The sequence below is a fragment of the Sardina pilchardus genome, chromosome 9 (assembly GCF_963854185.1).
Source record: "Sardina pilchardus chromosome 9, fSarPil1.1, whole genome shotgun sequence".
Classification (NCBI taxonomy): domain Eukaryota; kingdom Metazoa; phylum Chordata; class Actinopteri; order Clupeiformes; family Clupeidae; genus Sardina; species Sardina pilchardus.
The window spans coordinates 17,332,829-17,355,422 of NC_085002.1; the positions used below are offsets into that span (position 1 = coordinate 17,332,829).

Below are 22,594 nucleotides of genomic sequence, written 5' to 3' on the forward strand. Positions count from 1 at the left end.
TGATTTCTCTCACCCTGACAGTTGTTTTAGCCAATCTCCTCCTCTTCCCTTTACCAACACACTCATGCCATGCCTTGGCTCTTTGTTTCCAATATAGTCTATTCTAAGATATTGATTTCAGCCATTTATCATGAGGTTTGTGGTGCGGCTGACTTCAAATTGTGATTTTATTAGTTTAGCGCGCTGCTCTATTGTCAGTGCCTGTGCGCGTGTTTATTTTGCTGTGATTGTATGCGTCACCATTTAGCAAGGATTCTGTGGTCCTTGGGTAGGCGAAGAATTAGTCTGTTATTAGAGCTATAGCAGCCCTGACGAGGAGCGAGCGGGGAGCCTCTTCTCCACATTAGTGGTTGGGGACGCCATTACTGTGCACATTTCCATATGCGTGCTGTCAGGGGAGTAATGCGTTCTGCCATAAATGTTCCTCTTTCTAACGGAGGGAGCTCCCCCTCCCACCTCCACCCCTCGCTGTGAATCTCCAGGTTAATGGAGTGAGCCAGTGGCCGAGCCCTTCATAGAAGGTCAGAACCGCCCTGCTGCCTACGTTCGCTCCTCCAATCTGGCGTTCTGAACTCGCTTTTTTTGCCTGCCACTGCTTGATTCCTTTTGCAGCCCAGTGCCAGGTACCTGACCCCCCCCCCCCCTTCCCCCCCCCCCAAAAAAAAAAAAACCCTCTCCCCCTACCCATCACTCTGTTGATCACACAGACATCCTCTCCACACCTGGCACAGACGGACCCTCCGCTGTGCCAATGCCCGTGCCAGCGCCAGCAGTGCTTACGGGGGTCTTTCCCCTCTGTGCCAGCCTGATCCGCTCTCAATCACATCTCCTCCGTGTGCCCGTGGGTTGAATGGAAGCTTTCTGCAGAGAACCCACCAGAGAGAGAGAGAGAGAGAGAGAGAGAGAGAGAGAGAGGGAGAGGGAGACTGTCACGCTCTCTCTCTCTCTCTCTCTCTCTCTCTCTCTCTCTCTCTCTCTCTCTCTCAGGGGGCAACTTGAACTCGAATGGCCCCAGTACAGTCTGAGGATTCCGGGGAATTTTGATTGGAATTTTTCAAAATTAACTCATCGAATAGCTCATGCAAAAAAGAATGAGCCGTCATCTCTGCCAGGCTAGGGTGCCTCCCTCCCCCTTAAATCAAATAGACAGGCTGCTGTTGGACATCTCAGTAGTTTAACCAAAAAGGAGTATAAAAAAAAGAGAAAGTAGAAAGAAGCCAAAGGATGAAAAAAAGACGTTTTGCCTTCGTCTTGTTGCATCATCTGCACCAAGAGTCACGGGGCTGAGAGAGAGAGAGAGGGAGAGAGAGGGAGAGAGAGGGAGAAAGAAAGGAAGATGTGAAGCCGGCTGAGTTGTTAGCATGACGTGCCTGGCAGGCAGCAGACGTGTTCGGCAGACATGAAAGCGCCTCCTGTGAGGTTTCACAGACGCGCTGGCCTAAATATGCGTCGCTTCGCAGGCACCCGCCGATGTTTATGCGCGATGCAAAGAGCAAGGTGATAGGCGGCAGGGGATGGTGTGGTGCTGGTGTCGGTGGGGGGAGCGAGGATCAAACCCTCCAACAAGCTGGCTTGCCGGGAAGAGGGACTCTCCACAGAATGTAAATGTGCTAGTGCCCAGTGGGGCTGGAAACGATCTTCAACTGCAGAAAGGAGGCAGCTCTTTTCTCTCTCTCTCTCTCTCTCTCTCTTTTTTTTCCCCCTCTGTCTCACTCACACACACACACACACGCACGCACGCATACCCTGCCTCCCTGGGTGGCTAAATGGAGGTTAAGTGGATTTTTAAGGACAGCGTCCAGGAGACTGGGGAACTCCCCACCCACCACCAGCGGCAGCAGCACCACCAAATCTCCTCCCTCTCCTCCTCCTTCTTGACACCCCTTCCACACTCTCCCTCTCCTCCAGCACCTCCCCTCAGGCTCAGAGAGCTTTGATGATGAGGCCACTGTTGTGTGTTTTTGGAGCTGGGGGGTGGGTGGGGGTGGGGGGGGGGGGGGTGGGTGGGACCTGATCGACTTTCAATACCCATGCTGCATATTTCACAGCCGGAGGTCTGTACCGAGAACAACACACATAAACACACACACACACACACACACACACACACACACACACACACACAGCGAGAACCAAGTGCCCTCCCCCCCCCCCATTACACCGTTCTCTCTCTCTCTGACCTGTTCTAGTGGTGCTTAACACGCTAGGTCCCCCATCGCTTCCAGAACCTCCACTCTTGTTTACTTTGTGAAAGTAAACAGGCAGCAACGACTCGACTCCAACTCGACGCCCACCCTGCTGCCGCGAGTTGTTTTGGGGTCGTTGTCGCTGTTGCCGTTTTTTGCCCTTTTCGCGCTGCAGCACTCCTGGGACTTGAGCGGAGCCAGACTGGGGGTCTTCTCCTCGGGCCATTTGGTGCCCGCCGGCGAGCTCACATACTGTACGTGGTTGATTTGCTGTATGAGCCTGATCAAAGGCAGGGGGAGGCGCGCGACGCAAAATGCATACAGAGAGGATGTGCAGCCTAAGCACAGACAGTCAATGAGGGTGACTCACTACGTTGCTCTTCAGGCCGTGGAGTAGGTTGAATGGAGTAGGGTTCATCACTGGTTCCAGAGGACCTTCTGGGGGTGGAGCCATGGAGGTATTATAAGAACTGGAGAAAGTGAACAAGTCCCGCCCCCATTCATTTCAATGGGAATGCTAGGCTAGTGAAAAGTGCCAAAATTGAACGATTTTTTCAGGCTTCAACATGGCGTTTCAAGAGGCTTGTTTCCGGTGCCGTTTTACTTAGCCAATTAAGTGCCAGGTTACTGACTGACGTAAGGTACAGAACGAGAGCTCGTGCCCACACTAAGCTCGTGCATGAGCTGAGAGTGGAACAGCCACCAATCAGCATGAGGAAAACGCAGGGAAAACGGCACCGGACATGATGTATTTCTGGAAAATGGCGACGAGGAAGTGCCCTGCTAATCGGTGAAGCTAATCAGTCAAATCCTGACCCCCTGGGTGGAGCAGTACAGATGCTCGCAAGAAGAACCAGACTTGTTTTTTTTGTTGTTGGTGGAGCATGACTTGCTTTAAAGACATTCTCATTTTAACTATTTCCTAACCAAAAATCCTGGATATCGTTGTTTAGGCACATGGCCCAAGAACACATATCCAGAGGATCAAAAAATTGACCCCAACATCCAATTACAAAAATGTGAAAATGTGAAGCAACGGTGATTTTGTAATTCTTTTGATGATGCTGAAGGGGATCTGAGAAGAGTCCAGTTTTAAATGGAGCCTGCAGCAGCTGCTGCTGCTGTCTGTGAGTGCTTTTGGATTGGAAGAGCATTTTCATAGTTCTTAGAACTGTTGGACCGCCTTTTTTTTGTGTGTCCGCACTCACTGCAGGAATGGAGGACTATTACAGTTCTCTGGACTGCTACTTCAAGGTAGTTACTCTCCCAGCACATTGGGAACCATAAGTGATCTAAGTGACGTAACTGGACGATGATGGGTTGAACACATGCGGCACTCTAGAAAAGATAAACAAAGCAACGATCAAGATGCCCGTGTTTGTGTATAAATATAATATATGTTTGTGTTTGTGTGTGTGTGTGTGCGTCTCCTAGATGAGGATGAGGAGAGTGCTGGCCGAAGGGTCGCCCTTTCACCTCTGGACCGGTTCTTCTCGGATGACGAGTCCCTCAAGGAGCAGAAGAAGAAGAAGCCGGCCAAGCTAAAAGAGGGGAAGATGCCCAAGGTCAAGAAGAAGAAAAAAGAGGTAAGACGAGAGGTTTGGGCCGTTGGACATGCATATGGAAAAGTAGGTGGCCACTAGCCTCGGAACCAGATGAATCTTTCAGTTCATTACATTTGCTTTGGCAGACCTGTCTGGACACTCTCCCATTGAAATTGATTTCCACCTAGCCGAAAATTGGCCTCGCCAGTCACAACCACTTATCCTGTATGAAGTGGGCTTTATACGGTGACCGATAGAGGGACACCATTGAGGCACTTTTAGACACAACCAGTGGCTGACACTGACATGTCTTTTCTTTATTCAATAACTGCCAATAAAAACTAACTAACTAATTTAAAATAAATATGTGTTTGCTGTATTTCCAATAGGATACAATAGGAGTTTAATGTAACAACTTTTAATTTAACGATTTGTTTGTTAACACCTCTTGGAAAGCAAAAATGACCTGATTGGGACCAGACCAATTCTCAATTGGTTGTTTTCTGTTCTTCAATACCGTGTTATGGAATTGCATTGGGTGACAGCAGAATGCACTTTCTCATACCTTACAGCATACAAGTTCAGTGTAATTGAAAACCCACTCAAAGGCATTCAGCATCTTAGTAGATCGAACGTAAAGAAGTGCCTGTGAGCAACATATGGTTGTAATTACTACGCCAAACTGGGTGGCTTGGAACAAACAGAGCATTAGCAGGAAAACAATAGGCACTTTCTTTCTCTTCACAGTAACCTGATGAGTCATTTTTTGTCCTATTCCTATTCTAGTTTGTCCATATCTCAGGGGGATTGCGTATGGAATAGTGATTCAAACTAATTTCCAAACAACATCTGTTTCCCTTCAATTAAGATAGTGAAAGATCTTTGGACATTTGGCTGCCATACAAGAATGTTTGTAGGTGTAGGCTGTGAGCTATACAGACTCTGCGTCTTTCTCTCTCTCGCTCTCTCGCTCTTTTTCTCTCTCTCGCTCTCGTTCTCTACAGTAGTATGTTATAGGGCTATGGGTTATTTCTCTTATTTGTTTCCTTTACTGTGCCTGTGCGTATTGGTCGACAACACCCTGGGTTATGGCTTTTGAACTTAGTCTTTCAGTCTGCATTGGTAGCACATGGGGTTATTGCTCTTTGTTGTCTGTGTTTGAGAGGGGGTTAGTGTAAAGTCTAAGATGTAGCCCGGGGTCTCTTTTGTCTTCTCACCGATGGCCTGTGTGCTGTCGATATTGCAGCCAGTGCTTTTGCAGTAGATTTTAGATATGGAGTGGATGCACCATAGAGTGTATGGTGTCTGATGGACTGCCAGATCAGGGCTAAAAACTGTTCCAGAGTCAGAATTTACTTTAATGGTTCACTCAGCCCCTTTTCAGCCATTTTCTCTTGTATTTTTCCTGATGCCTTTCTCTAGCACCACTTTGTTAGTGACATCTCTCTCTCTGGCTGACCTTTGTGTCCTTTCCCTGCCCTTTCTCTGCCAGACTGTTTTTTTATTAATATTATTGGTTTCAGGCTGTGGAATTTGCAAACACTGTTTTTGTAGAGTGTCCCCTTCACTCCCTGTGTGTGTGTTTGTGTGTGTGTGTGTGTGTGTGTGTGTGTGTGTGTGTGTGTGTGTGTGTGTGTGTGTGTGTGTGTGTGTGTGTGTGTGTGTGTGTGTGTGTGTGTGTGTGTGTGTACTGTATGTGTGTCTGTGTGTCTGCGTGTGTGTGTGTGTGTCTGTGTGTGTGTGTGTGTGTCTGTGTCGCTGTAGTCGGTTATGCAGCCTGACAGGTGAAGTTTCTGAGGCAATTAGATCATGGCGTGTAGACAGTGAGTTTGTACCAGCAGCACGAAACCTTTCTCTCTCACTGAGCACTGTCGCCATGAATAAAACGCATCAAAGGCATTGTCACAGAGTTCTGTTTAAGCAGGGAACTCTTGAAGTCTCTAATGTGAAAGCACGAGGGTTGTGGTGCAAGCAGCAGACCTGCAGAAGCTAGTGTGCAACAGCACTGCAATGGTTGATGGACATTTATGCATTAATGTATGCATTACTATGATGCTTAGAGTTTTGACAACTTTGGAGAGATTTCAATTCTGCACAGTTTAAACGTGTCCGTCTGTGTGCCCTTGAGGCGCCTGAGATTTTTCAATGTGGTATGAAATTACCAAATTAACTTGGCCCATAATGAAATTAGAGTTTGGTGCTTGTGAACAGACTTCAGTGCACATTAGTGAAATTTCAACCCCGAGTAGTGGCTCGGATTTGTGGAATTTTTTTTTTTTATCAACCCTTTGAGAGGCTGTCCGCTCTCTTTATCCATGCTTCCCCCCCCCCCCCCCCTGTCTGCTTGTTTGCTCAGAATGCACAAGTGGCAAGAATGAGACGGGCATTTTTCCGTCTTGATTCACAAGGTTTCCGAGAAAGCTAAAAATACTTCAGAACAACAACGAAGCACGTCTTCAGAAGTCACTGGTTGCTTTAAAATAAATTAATTGTTACAAGCAGCACATGTACGTGCATGCCTTTCAGAGTCACTTGGTTACTATTGTAGGTCTCACTTCTGTATGGCAGCAAAGATATGTAAACTGAACAAATCTCGGATAGTTTCCTATTCAAATTTGTGAGACAAATGGTTCTACCAGTAAGGCTCTTTCTCTGAGCAGGGATTTAATGCTTCATCTTATCGTTGGTCACTCATTTTGCTGTAATCTAATTTAACATTTTGTTAAGACTTGTTTTTGTCTAATCTAAAAATAGTTCTCCCGTGCGCTCTTGCCTGCTGCCAGTATCAAAACATGGCACACTTACTCACATCCACTCTCATTCCGTGAAGCTTTGAGGCGTCTCTCGCATTTAATGCAGAAGCTCCACCTTATTGCTTCCTGGAAGTAAGAAAAGTGTACTTTATAGGTATCGACATACAGTATCCATCATAAAGGTTCCTGGCATCAAAAGTTGGTTCTTCTTAGGGCCCCACACATCTGTAAATGGGACAATAATCTGTAAAGCTGTGCCTATTTTGCACCCTTTCCAGCTCTGGTAAAAGGGCTCTGTGGCATTTCATTAAAGTGGTATTCACCACCTTGAGTGAAGCCCGTATGTCTCTACTCTTCTTTGATTCAACACAACCTCAAGGTCTCAACACACCTCCTACACTGTTTATTTCTTGTTCTTCCTCTCTCTGTGTGTCCTTCTCGTCTTTCTCGGTGTCCCTCTTTGTCTCTCTCCTTTAGCCATCTCTCTTTCTCTCCATCCCCCCACCTCTCCTCTCCTCTCCTCTCCTCTCCTCTCCCTCTCCTATCCCCTCCAGTCCTGCCAACAGTTTGTGCGAGGGCAGCGAGGTCTCGTCTCGCGCGGCGATCAGTGCTCTGCCACTTCCTGTCGCGAGCCGCCCCAAAGTATTGTGTCAGACACGAGCGCGGATCAATGGAGGTCAGTGCGCGGCGGCCGCGCGGCAGGGATGCCGAGGCCACGACAGGAGCGACAGGGAGGAAGGAGGGAGGGAGGGAGGGAAGAGAGGAGGGATGGAGGGAGCAAGGCAGGCAGGAAAAGGGACACGGGACGAGGGGGACAGAGGAGGAGCGGCGACTGGAGGATCAACACGTGGGCGGCCCACGTCTTGTCATCACAGATTAGTTTGATGTCAGCGAGGTTTTTGGGAGGCCTTTGACCATGGGGAGCTTGTTCACTCTCTCTCTCCCTCTCTCTCTCTCTCTCTCTCTCTCATACAAACACACACACACACAGAGAGAAAGAGACAGAAACAGAGAGAGAGAGAGAGAGAGAGAGAGAGAGAGAGAGAGAGAGAGAGAGAAAAGGAGAGACCGAGACCAGCTAAAGAGTAGAGGCTCAGTTAACAGAGAAATAGATATAAAATGAATATATAACAACTACTGAGACTGTTACTAAGGGCGTTTTCAGACATGCATTTAGATTACTTTGGTTCGCAGAAGGGAATTAATTATTACAATGTTGCAACATGAGGAAGGTTTGGCTCAGTTTCACATTGAAATGGACCCACATTTATGAGGGAAAAACTATGGTCATTTGGAAGATCTTCGGAGTATACGGTGCCATTTACTATTTCACAATAAAGGCAGACCCGCTTGGGTTGATTTTGAACCTAGAGATGGAACCTAGAGATTGTTGGTCTGATCTTGAACCTAACAATTGACATGAGTGGGAGTGGTGTTGCTCAAGGATATCGCCACGGCTGTAAATCGGCCATAGGTACGAGGTCGAAAGCTGAATGCTGAAAGCTGAAAGCATTTACAGTTGTGGCGATATCCTTTTCCAACACCACTCTCATCCGTCTCGCATTCTACAGCAGTTCAAATACCAACTAATTTAGTTTTCAGATTGTTTTCTTGTTAATTTAGATTTTTGTTTGTTCATCCTCCTTCCACAAGAATAGTTCTTCTCTTGGCCTTGGCATTTCCCTTGGACAAGCAACGTAACACCACTTGAGATTCAAGTACAGCGAGAGGCTTGTGCATACAGTACTGTAGCTTGTATAGCCCAATGGTTCTCAAGGTGAGGTCCTTGGGGGTCTGCAACCCATATCCAAGGGGTCCGCAAAATAATAATGCTTTAAATGATGAAGGTGTCATTTTAATAAATCATCCAGACGATCACCCTTTCCACCAATAAAACAAGTAAACTGTGTCGATTTGCTCCCACCTACATTAACACTGATCTTGAATTAGTTAACGAAGAACCATATCTACTGCTGCTTAGATGGTTTGTTTTCCATCTAGAACATGAAGACATGTTTGAGACAGACCATGTTGTCAAGTCATACAAAATCTAAAGTTGACAAAAGTTACACACTTGCCAGCAAACACAGGAGAGTGAACCTTCCACAACTTCAGAGAATACAAATGGCATATGCTTAATTTTTATAATTATGGGGGGTCCTCGGAATATTTTCTCCCCCACAGGGGGTCTTTGGAACCAAACAAATTGAGAACCTCTGGTAAAGCCTGCTTACTTGTCTGTAGGTCTCGTATTAAATTGAACATTCACCAACACCTACACCTTTTCTCCGTTTTCTCACTTAAATGTGACATTGTGAAATCGCTGATCTCTCGCTTTGAATGAATGGAGCACTCTTGTTGGATGATCACTAGTGTTAAAACGGCTGAGTGGGCATGTCCTGGGGATATCACCACTTGTGATGAGTGGTGACGCATGGAATGCCTCTCGTCCTATCAGAAAGGAATAAATAGTTTGACTGGATCTCACTGTGCTGAAATAACAGTATTAGCATTTTGTCACTTTAATAGAGAAAGTATGTGAGGCTAATAATGTATTGATGCACTGCAGTACAGATAGACATGCAAGCAATCTCATCTAGGTATCCAACTCATTCTCATATTTGTATTGCATTCATGATCACTAGAAGAAATGCAAATCTGTGCAATCTGTGCATTTTGTCATTGAAAATGGACATACAGAGTTGAACAGCAGTGTGGTACAAACTTGAAGTCGGACCAAATCTGACACTGTGTCTCTTACGAACACCCGTCTTTTCTGATATTCAGATGCATGTTGTTGTACTGTAGGCTAGAAAGGAAGGGAGTACAGTTCAGTGTTAAATGTAATGCCTCAATTCCCATGATTCAACGCTACTGAATCGTTTTGGGTCCTGCTTGGTTCGGGTTCCTGTCTCACCAGTGGGACTGCCTCAGAGTTTGCCAGATCAAGATGCGGAGTGTTGTGATAGTTGGATTTTCATGACGTATCGTTTTTGAAAGAACTGTTGTGTTTTTCGACTCGGTTTTGGCTCTGTTTACTGGAGGTGACCCAAGTCAGCACACTGACATGTCTCTCTTCATCTTGGGTACTGTGCGTTTAAGTGCCAGTTAAATTGTTAAGAACATAGGCCTTTAAGTCACTTGATTATCACTCCCAGGATACTGTCTCTCTGATGCCTGAGCATCAAGACGGCGTCTTTTCTCTGAGAGAGTGTTGGGATCGCTGCTCCCCGCGGCGTTATATGTTTCTCCACCAGGCGTTAATGAGCTTGCTTGCGTTTGGGTAGCAGCTCTGTGACTGGCGCGTGCACACAAGTGTGAGAAACGTGACTTGAGATGCACACGCTCAGCGAAACACACACACACACACACACACACACACACACACACACAGAGAGAGAGACAGACACACACATGGCGCGATGCTCACATCTAACCAGTTCAAGGCCAAATGAGTCGTTATGGAAATGCGGTTGATTTCAGCGTCCTCCCCGGCTGCACTCAGTCATTCGTCATGATGCACTCATCAGATCTATTAACATTTGTCTTTTTTTCTCTCTCTCTCTTCTCTCTTCTCTCTCTCTCTCTCTCTCTCTCTCTCCTCTGCTGGTGAAACCTTGCACCCCTCTCTCCTCTCTGGCTTGCCCTCTGTGCTTCTAGTTCTGCATCTTAGGTGGCTCTGCTCACTCTCCTCCCTCCCTCCCTCCCTCTCTTTCTCTCTCGCTCTGTCTCTTTCTTTCATTCACCTAGCCCTCCCCTTGCCACCTCTCTCCCCTCTTCTCTCCTTTCTTTCCCCTCGGTGCGTAAATGAGATTTGTCTAGACGGGCTCTAGAACACAGGCACTGCAAGCATGGAGCCTCTGCATAACAAGCTCGTTATGCAAACGCATGTGATTGGATGGCGCCATTCCATTGGCAGCTGCAGCAGAATGAACGGGAGAGAGAGAGAGAGAGAGAGAGAGAGAGAGAGGGAGAGAGGAGAAATAGAGAGAGGAGAGAAGGAGAGGGAGAGTAGGTGCAGGACAGTGACATAGATGGAGGGGAAAGAGGAGAAAGTGAGGGAGTGGGTGAGGGAGAGAAAGAGAGAGGCAGAGAAGGGAAAGAGAAAATGAGAAGAGAGAGAGAGAAAGAGAGAGAGAGGCAGAGAAGGGAAAGAGAAAATGAGAAGAGAGAGAGAGAGAAAGAGAGAGAAAGGGAGAGGGGGAGAATGGGTGTAGGAGAGGGAGGGAGAGAGAAAACCAGACACTGCACAGTTTGGTCGCCATAGCAACACAGATGGGCTGCTGGTTGGGCTTGCGCGCTCTGCCGCATTAGAGGCCCAACCCGCTCTGCTAAGCCAGACACGACACCACACACACACACGCACACACACACACGCACACACACACACACACACACAAAATACACACACACACACACACACACACACACACACAATACACAAAATACACAAAGACACATAAATGCACAAAGTTGCCATGGGCACATGACTCTCCCCACACAAGGCAGACATGTCAACATGTATGTGTTAGACATACACACACTTACACACATACTGTACACGTACACATACACAAGCACAAACACACATACTGTACACACAAACGCACACACTGTAGGATGAAAGCAGCACAGCTGGAGAACAACAGGCATGTGTATGTGTCTACCCCCCACATACACCCCTACGCAAACACACTCATTTACTTCGGTAACAATGCACATACACAGCTCTCCCACACACACACACACACACACACACACACACACACACACACACACACACACACATACACATACACACACACACACACACACACACACACACACACACACACACACACACACACACACACACACACACACACACACATACACACACACGCAGCTCTCCTACACACATACTGTACAAACACACAAAGTCATTAATGTGTACATACATATGCAAATCTACTCCTCAATTTTCTCTCTCTCTCTTCACCCTCCCTCTCTTTCTTTCTCTCTTTCCCTCTCTGTTAATTCCATTTTTGCACTTTCACATCTTTGAGACACACACACACACACACACACACACACACACATACATACAGTTTATTCCTTTTTTTCCCTGGTGGTAACTGGCGTGCCTATTCAAAGCTCTAGGCTGAACTCGATCACACTCATTAATGGCCAGATGTAGCCATGGCAATGCTAGCAGAGGTACTAATAAGATTGGCCTGGTGTGCTACTGCTACTAAAGACGTGAGCTGACGGTGGTAAAGTGGCCGTGGCACGTCTCTCAAATCAGACACACATACACACACACACACAACAGCCACTAGGGCAGTACACTGCCTGAGCTTCTGCCTGATCTGTCCTGTAATACATTTGTAGTGTTCCACCCCTTGTTTGGTAGTGAGCCATAGTTGTACATGTCATTTAAAAGATCTCTTCGCTTGAGTCTATGATTTTTTTCTTTTAGTATTTGTCTTATTCAAAGCACACATACACATGCCTAAATGATCAACTTAGTGTACATAGAATAACAGCTCAGTAACCTTAGGACACTTTATTTAATTTGAGTCCATGTTTACTGTCTGAATAGGTGTGATTGATCCCTCGAACACACAGGAAGTAGCCACTCTCTTTACTCTTAACGTTACCGTAATTTCCCGACTATTAGCCGCGGCTTATATATTGATTTGGCAAAATTTCTTCAGCTATGAATGAGGTAATACACAGGGACAGTTAAAATGGTATCAATATGGTTTTGTTTCTTTTAACTCGCATAAAACACCGTCCTGCGGCTTATACACAATGCGGCTTATATGCGGGAAATTACTGTTATGCTGCCTTGACTGTTTGTCCTGCTGCAATGTTCATCTCTGGGGCTATGGACAACCAGGCACCACCAATAGACCATTTCTACGGGCCCTGCCTGGGCCTTTGGGTGAGGAGTGTCTGTGCCCTTTGACAACTCCTGATGACGAGTCTGTGACAAGGACACCAAAACAGACCCGTCCATTCCCGTGGGGTAGACGGGTACTTGATTTAGCTATCGTCCGCAGGTGCCCGTTGTGAGCGAGCACGAGGACACGTCGGACAGAGACGAGGACGACCACAGAGGGCGAGAGAGGTCCGGCAGCGAGAGCAGCACCTACGCCTCGATGAAGAAGAAGAAGAAGCCCAAGGAGAAGAAAGAGAAGAAGACCAAACGCAGGAAGAGGGAGGAGGAGGAAGATGACGACGATGATGACGATGGGAATATGAAGGTACTGTATGTTACGTAATGGAAATTAAAAAAAAAAAAAAGTTAGAATTTTCTAAAGATTGTCTTGAGGTTTTAATGTACTGTAGAACACAAATAACAGATGATGTTGACCCTAAGTGATTCCAATACAGGGAACATGTCTGACCTGTGATAAGGCCTGGGATATTCCTGTTGCCCCTCAAAGACTAGATGCAGGTGTGTGTGGTGTTTTTATGTGTTGGGACTTTTGTTCCTTCTCCTCAGGAGCCAAAGTCCTCGAGTCAGCTGATGCTGGAGTGGGGTCTGGAGGATGTGCAGTACGCCTTCTCCGAGGAGGACTACAAGACCATCACCAACTACAAAGCCTTCAGCCAGTTCCTCAGGTACAGTAGCAGCGCCGCCGCTCGTCTGGTCCCAGTGGAATAGCTGTTTATTTGTGTGCTGCCTCCAAAAGAGGAGCCAGCTGGGTGGGAGACTTGAGCTTGTTTTGTCCAAAAATAGTGCCAGAAATGTTATCTTAAGAGTGTGATTGATTTGGTTTGAATTTGGCCCACTTGCACTGTAGATGAACCGAGGATTTGCGCTGAGATTGTTCAACAGAAGCTGTTAGATCATCTAAAAAAAAACAAAAAAGCACTGAGTTCATGAGGATTTGCATTTTGCACTGAGATTGGTCACCAGAAGCTGTAGACCATCCCCAAGCTCACACATTTTCTCACACATGCCTCACAATGGCAAAGGCAAACCCAAGGTGCCAGCCGGATTGTGGGGAGCAGTTGGGGGATATTGACTGGCTGGCGCGCACACACACACACACACACACACACACACACACACACACACACACACACACACACACACACGCACACACGCACACACACACACACACGCACACATACACACACACACAACAGCCACTAGGGCAGTACACTGCCTGAGCTTCTGCCTGATCTGTCCTCTAATACAATGCGCTGAGCTCATGTAGGGTCTTTGCCCTCGATACCCTCCTCTTCCCAGGCCCCTTATTGCCAAGAAGAACCCCAAGATCCCCATGTCTAAGATGATGACGGTGCTGGGGGCCAAGTGGCGAGAATTCAGCGCCAACAACCCTTTCAAGGGCACCTCTGCCACGGCCGTGGCTGCCGCGGTGGCCGCTGCCGTGGAAACGGTCACCGTGTCGCCGCCCATCTCCCTCAGCAGCGTCCAGCAGGCGTTGCAGCCAGGGCCAATCAGAAAAGCCAAAACCAAAGAAGGAAAAGGTGAGAACGAAAGCACGATTGGCCTGTCCAGTAGCTTCACAGATCTGTCACAGCAAGTCAGAGTAATAGAAAAGCCTAAGATACGATATTTCATTAGGTTGTTTCAAGTGTCAGAGCTACTTGGAAGTTTAAATTCACATCGTATTTGCTTCTCCCCTTGTAGTGCTGTGAGTATTTAACATTCCACATGCAAATGGTAACATTTTGCTCAGGGGAAAAACACAAAAACATGAAGAAAAAAAACCCCTTCCAAGTCCCATCGATCCCCTGAAATGTGAACGGGGCCGTATGTGGATCTGTTAAGGATTACTGCCGGTTGTTTTCTCATCTTGACTGGATTTCAGGGCCCGGGGTTAGAAAGAAGAGCAAAAGCTGTGTGAAGGACACCAAGAAGAAGGGCAAAGGCAAGAAGACCAAATCCAAGTCAGGCCAAAGTTCCAAGAGGAAAAAGGCATCATCGGTAAGATGGGCTTTAGCCTGCTCCTTTCACCTCCACACACAAACCCGCCATCAAAATTCTAGTGTGTTTGTTTGTTTCAGTCACATATATTAACACAGATGAATATATTTGATGGTAATGAACTTATTTGATGTGCTAAATTCTATTTACTAGTAATTAGTTAATAGTTAATGCATTTTACTGTTGGTAGTTGGAGGGGTCTGAGGTGTTTAGCTGCAGGGGGTTGAGCTTTCTTGTGTCCGCTCAGAGCGAGGAAGACTTCCTGGATGAGTCGGACTTCCCAGATGATGTCAGCATCCACAGTGCCTCCGTCCTCTCGGACAGCGCGGCGGCGCCCAAGAAGAAGCCCCCGACGACACCGACGGCCGCCGCGGCCGCCCGACGCAGCCGCAAGAAGAGGAAAAGTGAGTGCCCTCTCGCTCGTCTCCCGCCTCGTTTCCGCGCGCCAGCGCAGAACGGTGGACAGCTGCAGGGGCTGGACTCTCTCCCCCGCCGCCCCTCTGTCAGAAGTGGACAGGGAATTTATTTAATAGATGGCCCAAAGTAACGCGATCTCGCAAACAGGCCGAGACGTTTCAAGGTCTCCAGTGGTCCTCCGTTCACCGTTTAGCTTTACAGTCCTGGCGTTCGCTCCTCTCAGCTTCTCTCTCTCTTCAATTTCTAACAGTCAGGGAGCCTCTAAGAAATAGGCATCAGAGAAGCTGTTGGAACACTCTCTGAAATTTGACCTCAACACAGTTGACGTTCACCACACACAGACACACACAAACACAAAGATTGCACAAACACACTGTAGCTTTTCAAAAAGTAGAGCTGATTGAAACATGGTGATTGGTGACACAGAATCAGCAGTGGGTTTAGTTTTCCAGTCAGTCATCCCATGGGGAGATGGGGATGAAGCCATTCAGGATTCTGGAAAACCGCCAGACTTAAAGGGGAGGATGGTTATGAAGATCATAGACATGGTAATTGCCTGCATTTATGTGAGGTTTAATCTGGTGTGTGTGTGTGTGTGTGTGTGTGTGTCCCCAAAGGAGAGGATGGCGATGGTTATGAGACGGACCACCAGGACTACTGCGAGGTGTGCCAGCAGGGTGGAGAGATCATCCTGTGCGACACCTGCCCGCGCGCTTACCACCTGGTGTGCCTGGAGCCTGAACTGGAGAAGGCCCCCGAGGGCAAGTGGAGTTGCCCCCACTGTGTAAGACCGCAGGACACCTGGGAGGGGGCCAGCTCTATACACACACACACACACACACACACACACATGTATGCAGTGATTAGCCAAAGCTGTCAAATGTGTGTTTGGTTGCAGGCCAGTCTCGACCAAAATTTCTTCCCTACATCCACCCATCCTCATGCCTACGATCTGGTCTGCCTACGCTGCATCCACAAGCCACATTATTCCACCTCACCACCCAAATGTAGAGGAAAGGCATGACCTGTTAGTATGGAAGTCAGAGGACTCCCCACGCAGATACTCCCCCACTTCACCCCGTGAGATCGATCTCCTTTCTGTCTCCTCAGGAGAAGGAGGGAATACAGTGGGAGCCTAAGGACGAGGAGGAGGAGGAAGAGGAGCCGGTGGGCGAGGAGGAGGACGACCACATGGAGTTCTGTCGGGTGTGCAAGGACGGCGGCGAGCTGCTGTGCTGCGACACGTGCCCCTCCTCGTACCACATCCACTGCCTTAACCCGCCCCTCCCCGAGATCCCCAACGGAGAGTGGCTGTGCCCTCGCTGCATGGTAAGGCCTGTGCCCTCGCTGCATGGTAAAGGCTGTGCCTTCGCTGCATGGTAAGGCCTGTGCCCTCGCTGTATGGTAAAGGCTGTGCCCTCGCTGCATGGTAAAGGCTGTGCCTTCGCTGTATGGTAAAGGCTGTGCCCACGCTGCATGGTAAAGGCTGTGCCTTCGCTGTATGGTAAAGGCTGTGCCCACGCTGCATGGTAAAGGCTGTGCCCACGCTGCATGGTAAAGGCTGTGCCCTCGCTGCATGGTAAGGCCTGTGCCCTCGCTGCATGGTAAGGGCTGTGTCCTCGCTGCATGGTAAAGGCTGTGTTCAAGTCCTGTAAAGGCCTATAATGATTATAGGTGAATTGACCAAGGCTCTCTTCCAAAAAAGTTAAAAAAGCTTTAATTCAGAGGCTTAATCATGAATAATCATTACAAATACCTTGGCTATGCCTTCATCAGGGCAAAGTCAATTTAACAGGAAGGTGTTCAGACAGGTGTATGAGGTCAGGTGTTCCACTAACACCACCTGAAGTGGGCGGAGTTAGCTAATTACATTCAAGTCTAAATCTTGAAATATATACTGTACACATGAACAAGCACTTTTTAAAAAAGCCTGTTGGAGCTCACTCTTTTATGCTTCTTAAAATAGTCTTGCTTCTCAATTGTTGGGCCCCTAAGTCCCAATGTAATTTTAGGCACGTACAGAATATCGTTCTATCCTCTAACTACCTACTACTACTAGTTACTGCTGTATTTTCTTGAAAGGAGATTCTTTCAGTGCAGGCTAATGAAGTCTAAATGACAGGGAACGATCATTTCCATTTGTCAATTCCATTCAAATCACCTCTCTGAGTCATTGTTTGTTTTGGTAGTGAAAAAAGAGCATGCGTCACCAAAAGCAGAAATGGTCTCCCAAGGAGCTCTTTGTCTATTCAACCTTCATGTCTTGTCTTCACTGAAGCGCATCAACACAGCCATTTATCTTCGGCTGTCATACTTCGCTATCTCCTTGAAATTGCACCTGGCTGCTTTGTCATTCTTGCATTTTGAACAAGCAGACACTTTCTCTCTGTATAGCGTTGGGAATGCATTGCATTTCACTCACATCAACTCTTACTATCGACATTTCCTCTAGTGTCCCCCGCTCAAAGGTAAGGTGCAGAAGATCCTGCACTGGATGTGGGGCGACCCTCCCCTGCCCCCGGATCTACCCCCCGGGCCGGACGGCGAGCCTGCGGACCCCCTGGCCAAGCCTCCCTTAAAGGGTCGCCCGGAGAGGATGCTGTTTGTGAAGTGGGCCAGCCTCTCCTACTGGCACTGTTCCTGGGTCAGCGAGCTGCAGGTGAGAGAGAGAGGGAGAGAGAAAGCAGGAGTCAGCAGCTCGCTCGCAACACCTGAGGCCTGACCAGGTCACACAACACTCTCCACCTGAGAGGAGACTCGTAGAACATAGTGGTAGAACATAGTTGTAGAACAAAGTAGTAGAACATTTGTCTAGGGAACATACATTTTAGTTAAACCAGCAGCACTGAAACTGCATATACGTGTGAGACAGCAAGACAGCAGGATATAAATGCAACACTGTCATGACAATTGTTTCATTGCACTATTGAGTTATAGGAATGCTGTCAATATTTTGAAAAACAGATGAGATACAGGCATAGATTTTGTTAAGTTTTTAACGAATATCGACCTCTCAATTGTGTTCATTCATTTACTATTGACTGCTTCATAAATAATGGCAGCAACCAGAATATTGTCAGTCAGAAGGTCTGTGTTAGTTTGGTTCATTCATGCAAACCTTTCAGTCACTACCAACATAATTCCCTCAGAACTGTACCTGTCTGTCTGTCTGTCTGTCTGTCTGTCTCTGCGTTAATGCTGTAGCTGGAACTGTACCACACGGTCATGTACCGCAACTACCAGCGCAAGAACGACATGGACGAGCCGCCACCGTACGACTACGGCTCCGGGGAGGAGGAGCTGAACATCGAGAAGAGGAAGAGCAAAGACCCGCACTACGCCGCCATGGAGGAGCGGTTCTACCGCTACGGCATCAAGCCCGAGTGGATGATCATCCATCGCATCCCCAACCACAGGTGCCCGCAAACACACACGCCACCTGGTGCCCCCAGTGATACATCTGTCATAACTCTGGGTTCATCTTTTTTAATAAAATAAATGATAAATGTATCATAGTTGATACCATGTCTTGTTATGAGGTGTTATAGACCCTCTCATCAAGAAAAACAAAAACAATGCTTGAACGTTCTATTTTGTTCCCAAACTACTTCCGCTTGTGTTGAGACAGCATGTAGAATGTTACAACGGAAACCTTGTGGGAACAATAACACTGATACTGGAACTCTCTTGAAAGGGTCTGTAACAGTCAGTGTGCTGTGATCATAGACAGTCTATGGCTCACCAGTGTCATGTTGCATTGTCATTTCCCTCCGACTTCCTCTGACTTCTGTTATGCCTAAATTCTTAGAGTTGTCCCACTAATTATGATATCTTGAACATGTCACCAAATTAAATCAGCTTCCCTGATGACTGACTGGATAGGCTATCTGCCATTTATGTCAGTCTTATAATATAATAATCCAGTCACGCAGATTTCTTAATCTCTCTAATAGTTATATTGTACTGTGCCTACAGAAAAGCTTTGTTTTAATCATCAGTAAAATGAGTTATTGTGTGTGTGGCGTGTGTCTGTCTGTAGTTTTGATAAGGACGGAGATTTGCATTACCTCATTAAGTGGAGAGACCTGCCGTATGACCAGTGCACCTGGGAGGTGGACGACTTTGACATTCCAGAGTACGACAACTTCAAGCAGTCATATTGGGATCACAGGTTCGGAGGAAACACAAGCACACACACACACACACACACACACACACACACACACACACACACTGCCCGATCCACTCTCTGAAGCAGCCCAGCTGCCCACATGCCCACATGCCCCCCACCCCCTGCCCTCTCTCTCTCTCTCTCTCCCTCTCACACACACACACACACACACACAGACACACAGACACACAGACACACAGACACACACACAGATGGAACTGCAATGCTAAATATTGGGTGTTATTGCAGGGAGCAGGTGCTGGGTGAGGACCATCGCCCCCTGGTGGTGAGACAGGACAAGAGCTCCTCTAAGGACGAGAAGAAGAGAGAAGTCGTTCCTGACTCACCCATAGTTGATGTGAGTCAGATGTGGCCTTGTTAAGAGTACTTTCTGCCAGGTCTCTTTCTCTCTCTCTCTCTCTCTCTGTTTGTGTTTCTCTTTCTCGCTCTCTCTCTGTCTGTGTTTCTCTCTCTCTCTGTTTGTGTTTCTCTCTCTCGCTCTCTCTCTCTGTCTTTCTTTCTCTCTTTCTCTCTCTCTTTCTCTCGCTCTCCCTGTCTTTCTCTCTCTCTCCCTTTCTAACTGCTGGCAGTAACCCTGCTGCTCCTCTGTGCCCTCCAGCCCACCATTAAGTTTGAGCAGCAGCCGTGGTACGTCAACGAGACCGGGGGCACCCTGCACCCGTACCAGCTGGAGGGCCTGAACTGGCTGCGCTTCTCCTGGGCACAGGGCACCGACACCATCCTGGCCGACGAGATGGGCCTGGGCAAGACGGTGCAGACCATCGCATTCCTTTACTCGCTTTACAAGGAGGTGGGTGAAGGACGCAGGCGATTGGATGGAAGGGTGTGAATGTTGAGGACCATCCATTTGAGAAGTATTCATTATGAAACTGCTCGCTGCTGTAAAAAGGTTCAATTGATTGTATAAATTACATTTTTTATTTAAGCTATGTCCTAATTTCAGACCCTTTATGGGAGTTCTGACAGCAATAAAGCCTAGGTGGGCCTAGTTAACTGGAAGCCTTTACTTCCCACCAGGGTCATTCCAAAGGGCCATTTTTGGTAAGCGCTCCCCTGTCCACCATCATTAACTGGGAGAGGGAGTTTGAGATGTGGGCGCCAGACTTCTACGTGGTGACCTACACCGGTGACAAAGACAGCCGCGCAGTCATCCGCGAGAACGAGTTCACCTTCGAGGACAGCGCTGTCAAATCTGGCCGCAAGGTGTTCCGTATGAAGGTGGGAGATGTCACTGCCATGTCAGGGGATTCCAAATATCATTATCTCCTGCTATTTTTAATCTCTTTTAGGAGCAAAATGTCTGGATTTACTAACTTAGGTGGCTTTGTGACAGATGGTGACATTTGCTTTTGTGAATGTTATTTTACAGAAAGATACGCCTATAAAATTCCATGTCCTGCTGACCTCATACGAGCTGATTACCATCGATCAGGCCATTCTGGGTTCGATTACATGGGCCTGTCTGGTGGTAGACGAAGCACACAGGCTTAAAAATAACCAATCAAAGGTAAGACGAATGTGTCTGTAGTGTACTTTGATAATTATATAGATTTTGCAAATGGAGAAATGTACTCCCAGAAAATATCCAGTAGATTGAAATGTATCAGTCAGTGCTATGTTATGGACCTTTGGTCTTAAATTTATGGATTTATTAATCACACAACAGCAGGAAACACATTTGTCTTCATATTTGACTGTCTAATTGCATTGCTGGATCCCCTCAATGGCCTTCTCTGGCAGTTTTTCAGAATCCTGAATGGCTACAAAATCGACTACAAGCTGCTCCTCACCGGAACGCCCCTGCAGAACAATCTAGAAGAGCTCTTTCATCTGCTCAACTTCCTCACTCCAGAACGCTTCAAGTAAGAGCCAATGCGCTACCCCTCCCACCACCCCTCACCCTCAACCCCACCCCCACCCCCACTAACCCCACTGCTCCTCTAATGCTCCACTGGTTTCTGGATCCTCCACCTCTTGGCTCCACTAAAAGTGTGGGAATGGCTTTGTCACACATGACGGCCCAGTGCCTGGGAGGCTGGAGTGTCTCCACAGCGCGCTGCTTGTGAATTAAGCGTGGGCATTGAAATGTCAGTTTAAGAGCTCTCTCCAGAAGGAGCTCCTTGTAATATGTTTGGCATATTTGTGCGGGTGTGAGTCTGGGAGGGAAGTGTTGTTAGTACACCGCTGCATTTGAGTTTGGATGAAAGTGCTTATGGCCGTATGACAACATTATGCCAAGTTATAGTTCAGGGCACCACTACTGGCACTCACGGCTGATTTTGTTTTCTCTCTCTGGGAAAGTAACCTGGAGGGCTTCCTGGAGGAGTTTGCGGACATCTCCAAGGAGGACCAGATCAAGAAGCTGCACGACCTGCTGGGGCCCCACATGCTGCGGCGGCTCAAGGCCGACGTCTTCAAGAACATGCCGGCCAAGACGGAGCTCATCGTCCGCGTGGAGCTCAGCCCCATGCAGAAGTCAGTCTCCACACGACAGCGTCACTCCTTTGACTGTTTGCAAAGCCTCTGACTAAACGGTTCCTGTACAAATATAATAGAATTTTCTACTCATTAATTTTTTTGAAATACAAAACAATCACCAAGCACCTATTGTAGATGAATAGTCACATACCTGATGTAGGTGTTTCATGAGCAAATGTGGCCTGAGGCTGATTACCTGGTTGATTCCTCTAACTCCGACACCCTTTCACCCCCGACTCTACTTTGACCTCTGACCCCAACAGGAAGTACTACAAGTTCATCCTCACACGGAACTTCGAGGCGCTGAACTCCAAGGGCGGAGGCAATCAGGTGTCCCTGCTCAACATCATGATGGACCTCAAAAAGTGCTGCAACCACCCTTACCTGTTCCCTGTGGCCGCTGTGGTGAGGACTGTGTGTGTGTGTGTGTGTGTGTGTGTGTGTGTGGGCGCGCCTGTGTGTGTGTATGTGTATGTGCATAGGGTAGGGCTTTGGGGGAGGAAGGAGGTCTCTGTTGTGAGATCTCTGATGAAAGGGTGCATAGCTCTTCCTTTCATTACTCATGGTAATGATTTTTCATTTGCGAGGCTGCAGATAGATCATCATTGATTGGGAGGACAGAGAGAGGGCCTGAATTAATAGGCTCTAATTCATCTCATATCTTGTGGGAAATTACGTCTAGACATCTTCATGTGGCTTCCCTGCTATGCAAAGTACTTTGTGTAAATGAAGCAATTTTCTTAGAGGCACACGTTAATATTTGTTGTTATATCATCACAGCTACAGAACCATATCTGTTCTCACATGCACAATAATGAAAGAAATTGATAGAGGAAACGAAATAGATGGAAATTTGACAAAATTCCTCCTGAATGACATATGAGAATGCCTTGGACTTTCAGTTGATGGAGTGTTGTGTTGGTTCTTTTAGGAGGCCCCAGTTCTCCCGAATGGTTCCTATGATGGAAACATGCTGGTGAAGTCGTCAGGCAAGCTCACGCTGCTGCAGAAGATGCTCAAGAAGCTGAAGGACGAGGGACACCGAGTACTCATCTTCTCCCAGGTCTGTCCCAAACCAA

At 47.5% G+C, this 22,594-nt stretch overlaps 1 protein-coding gene across 1 annotated transcript in view; it reads left to right on the top strand.

Annotated features, from left to right (window-relative positions):
• The window catches only part of chd5 (chromodomain helicase DNA binding protein 5), a 43,140-nt gene that overhangs the window by 3,509 nt on the left and 17,037 nt on the right, over positions 1-22,594 (top strand). Inside the window, exons 2-20 of the mRNA XM_062546072.1 lie at positions 3,621-3,772; positions 12,528-12,731; positions 12,974-13,092; positions 13,727-13,968; positions 14,313-14,428; positions 14,676-14,832; positions 15,463-15,629; positions 15,956-16,174; positions 17,298-17,504; positions 18,050-18,261; positions 18,885-19,016; positions 19,266-19,374; positions 19,636-19,827; positions 20,055-20,255; positions 20,407-20,544; positions 20,778-20,899; positions 21,339-21,512; positions 21,779-21,920; positions 22,447-22,578. Coding sequence (XP_062402056.1) covers positions 3,621-3,772; positions 12,528-12,731; positions 12,974-13,092; positions 13,727-13,968; positions 14,313-14,428; positions 14,676-14,832; positions 15,463-15,629; positions 15,956-16,174; positions 17,298-17,504; positions 18,050-18,261; positions 18,885-19,016; positions 19,266-19,374; positions 19,636-19,827; positions 20,055-20,255; positions 20,407-20,544; positions 20,778-20,899; positions 21,339-21,512; positions 21,779-21,920; positions 22,447-22,578 — 3,137 coding nt within the window. The remainder of the gene's footprint in view (positions 1-3,620; positions 3,773-12,527; positions 12,732-12,973; positions 13,093-13,726; positions 13,969-14,312; positions 14,429-14,675; positions 14,833-15,462; positions 15,630-15,955; positions 16,175-17,297; positions 17,505-18,049; positions 18,262-18,884; positions 19,017-19,265; positions 19,375-19,635; positions 19,828-20,054; positions 20,256-20,406; positions 20,545-20,777; positions 20,900-21,338; positions 21,513-21,778; positions 21,921-22,446; positions 22,579-22,594) is intronic.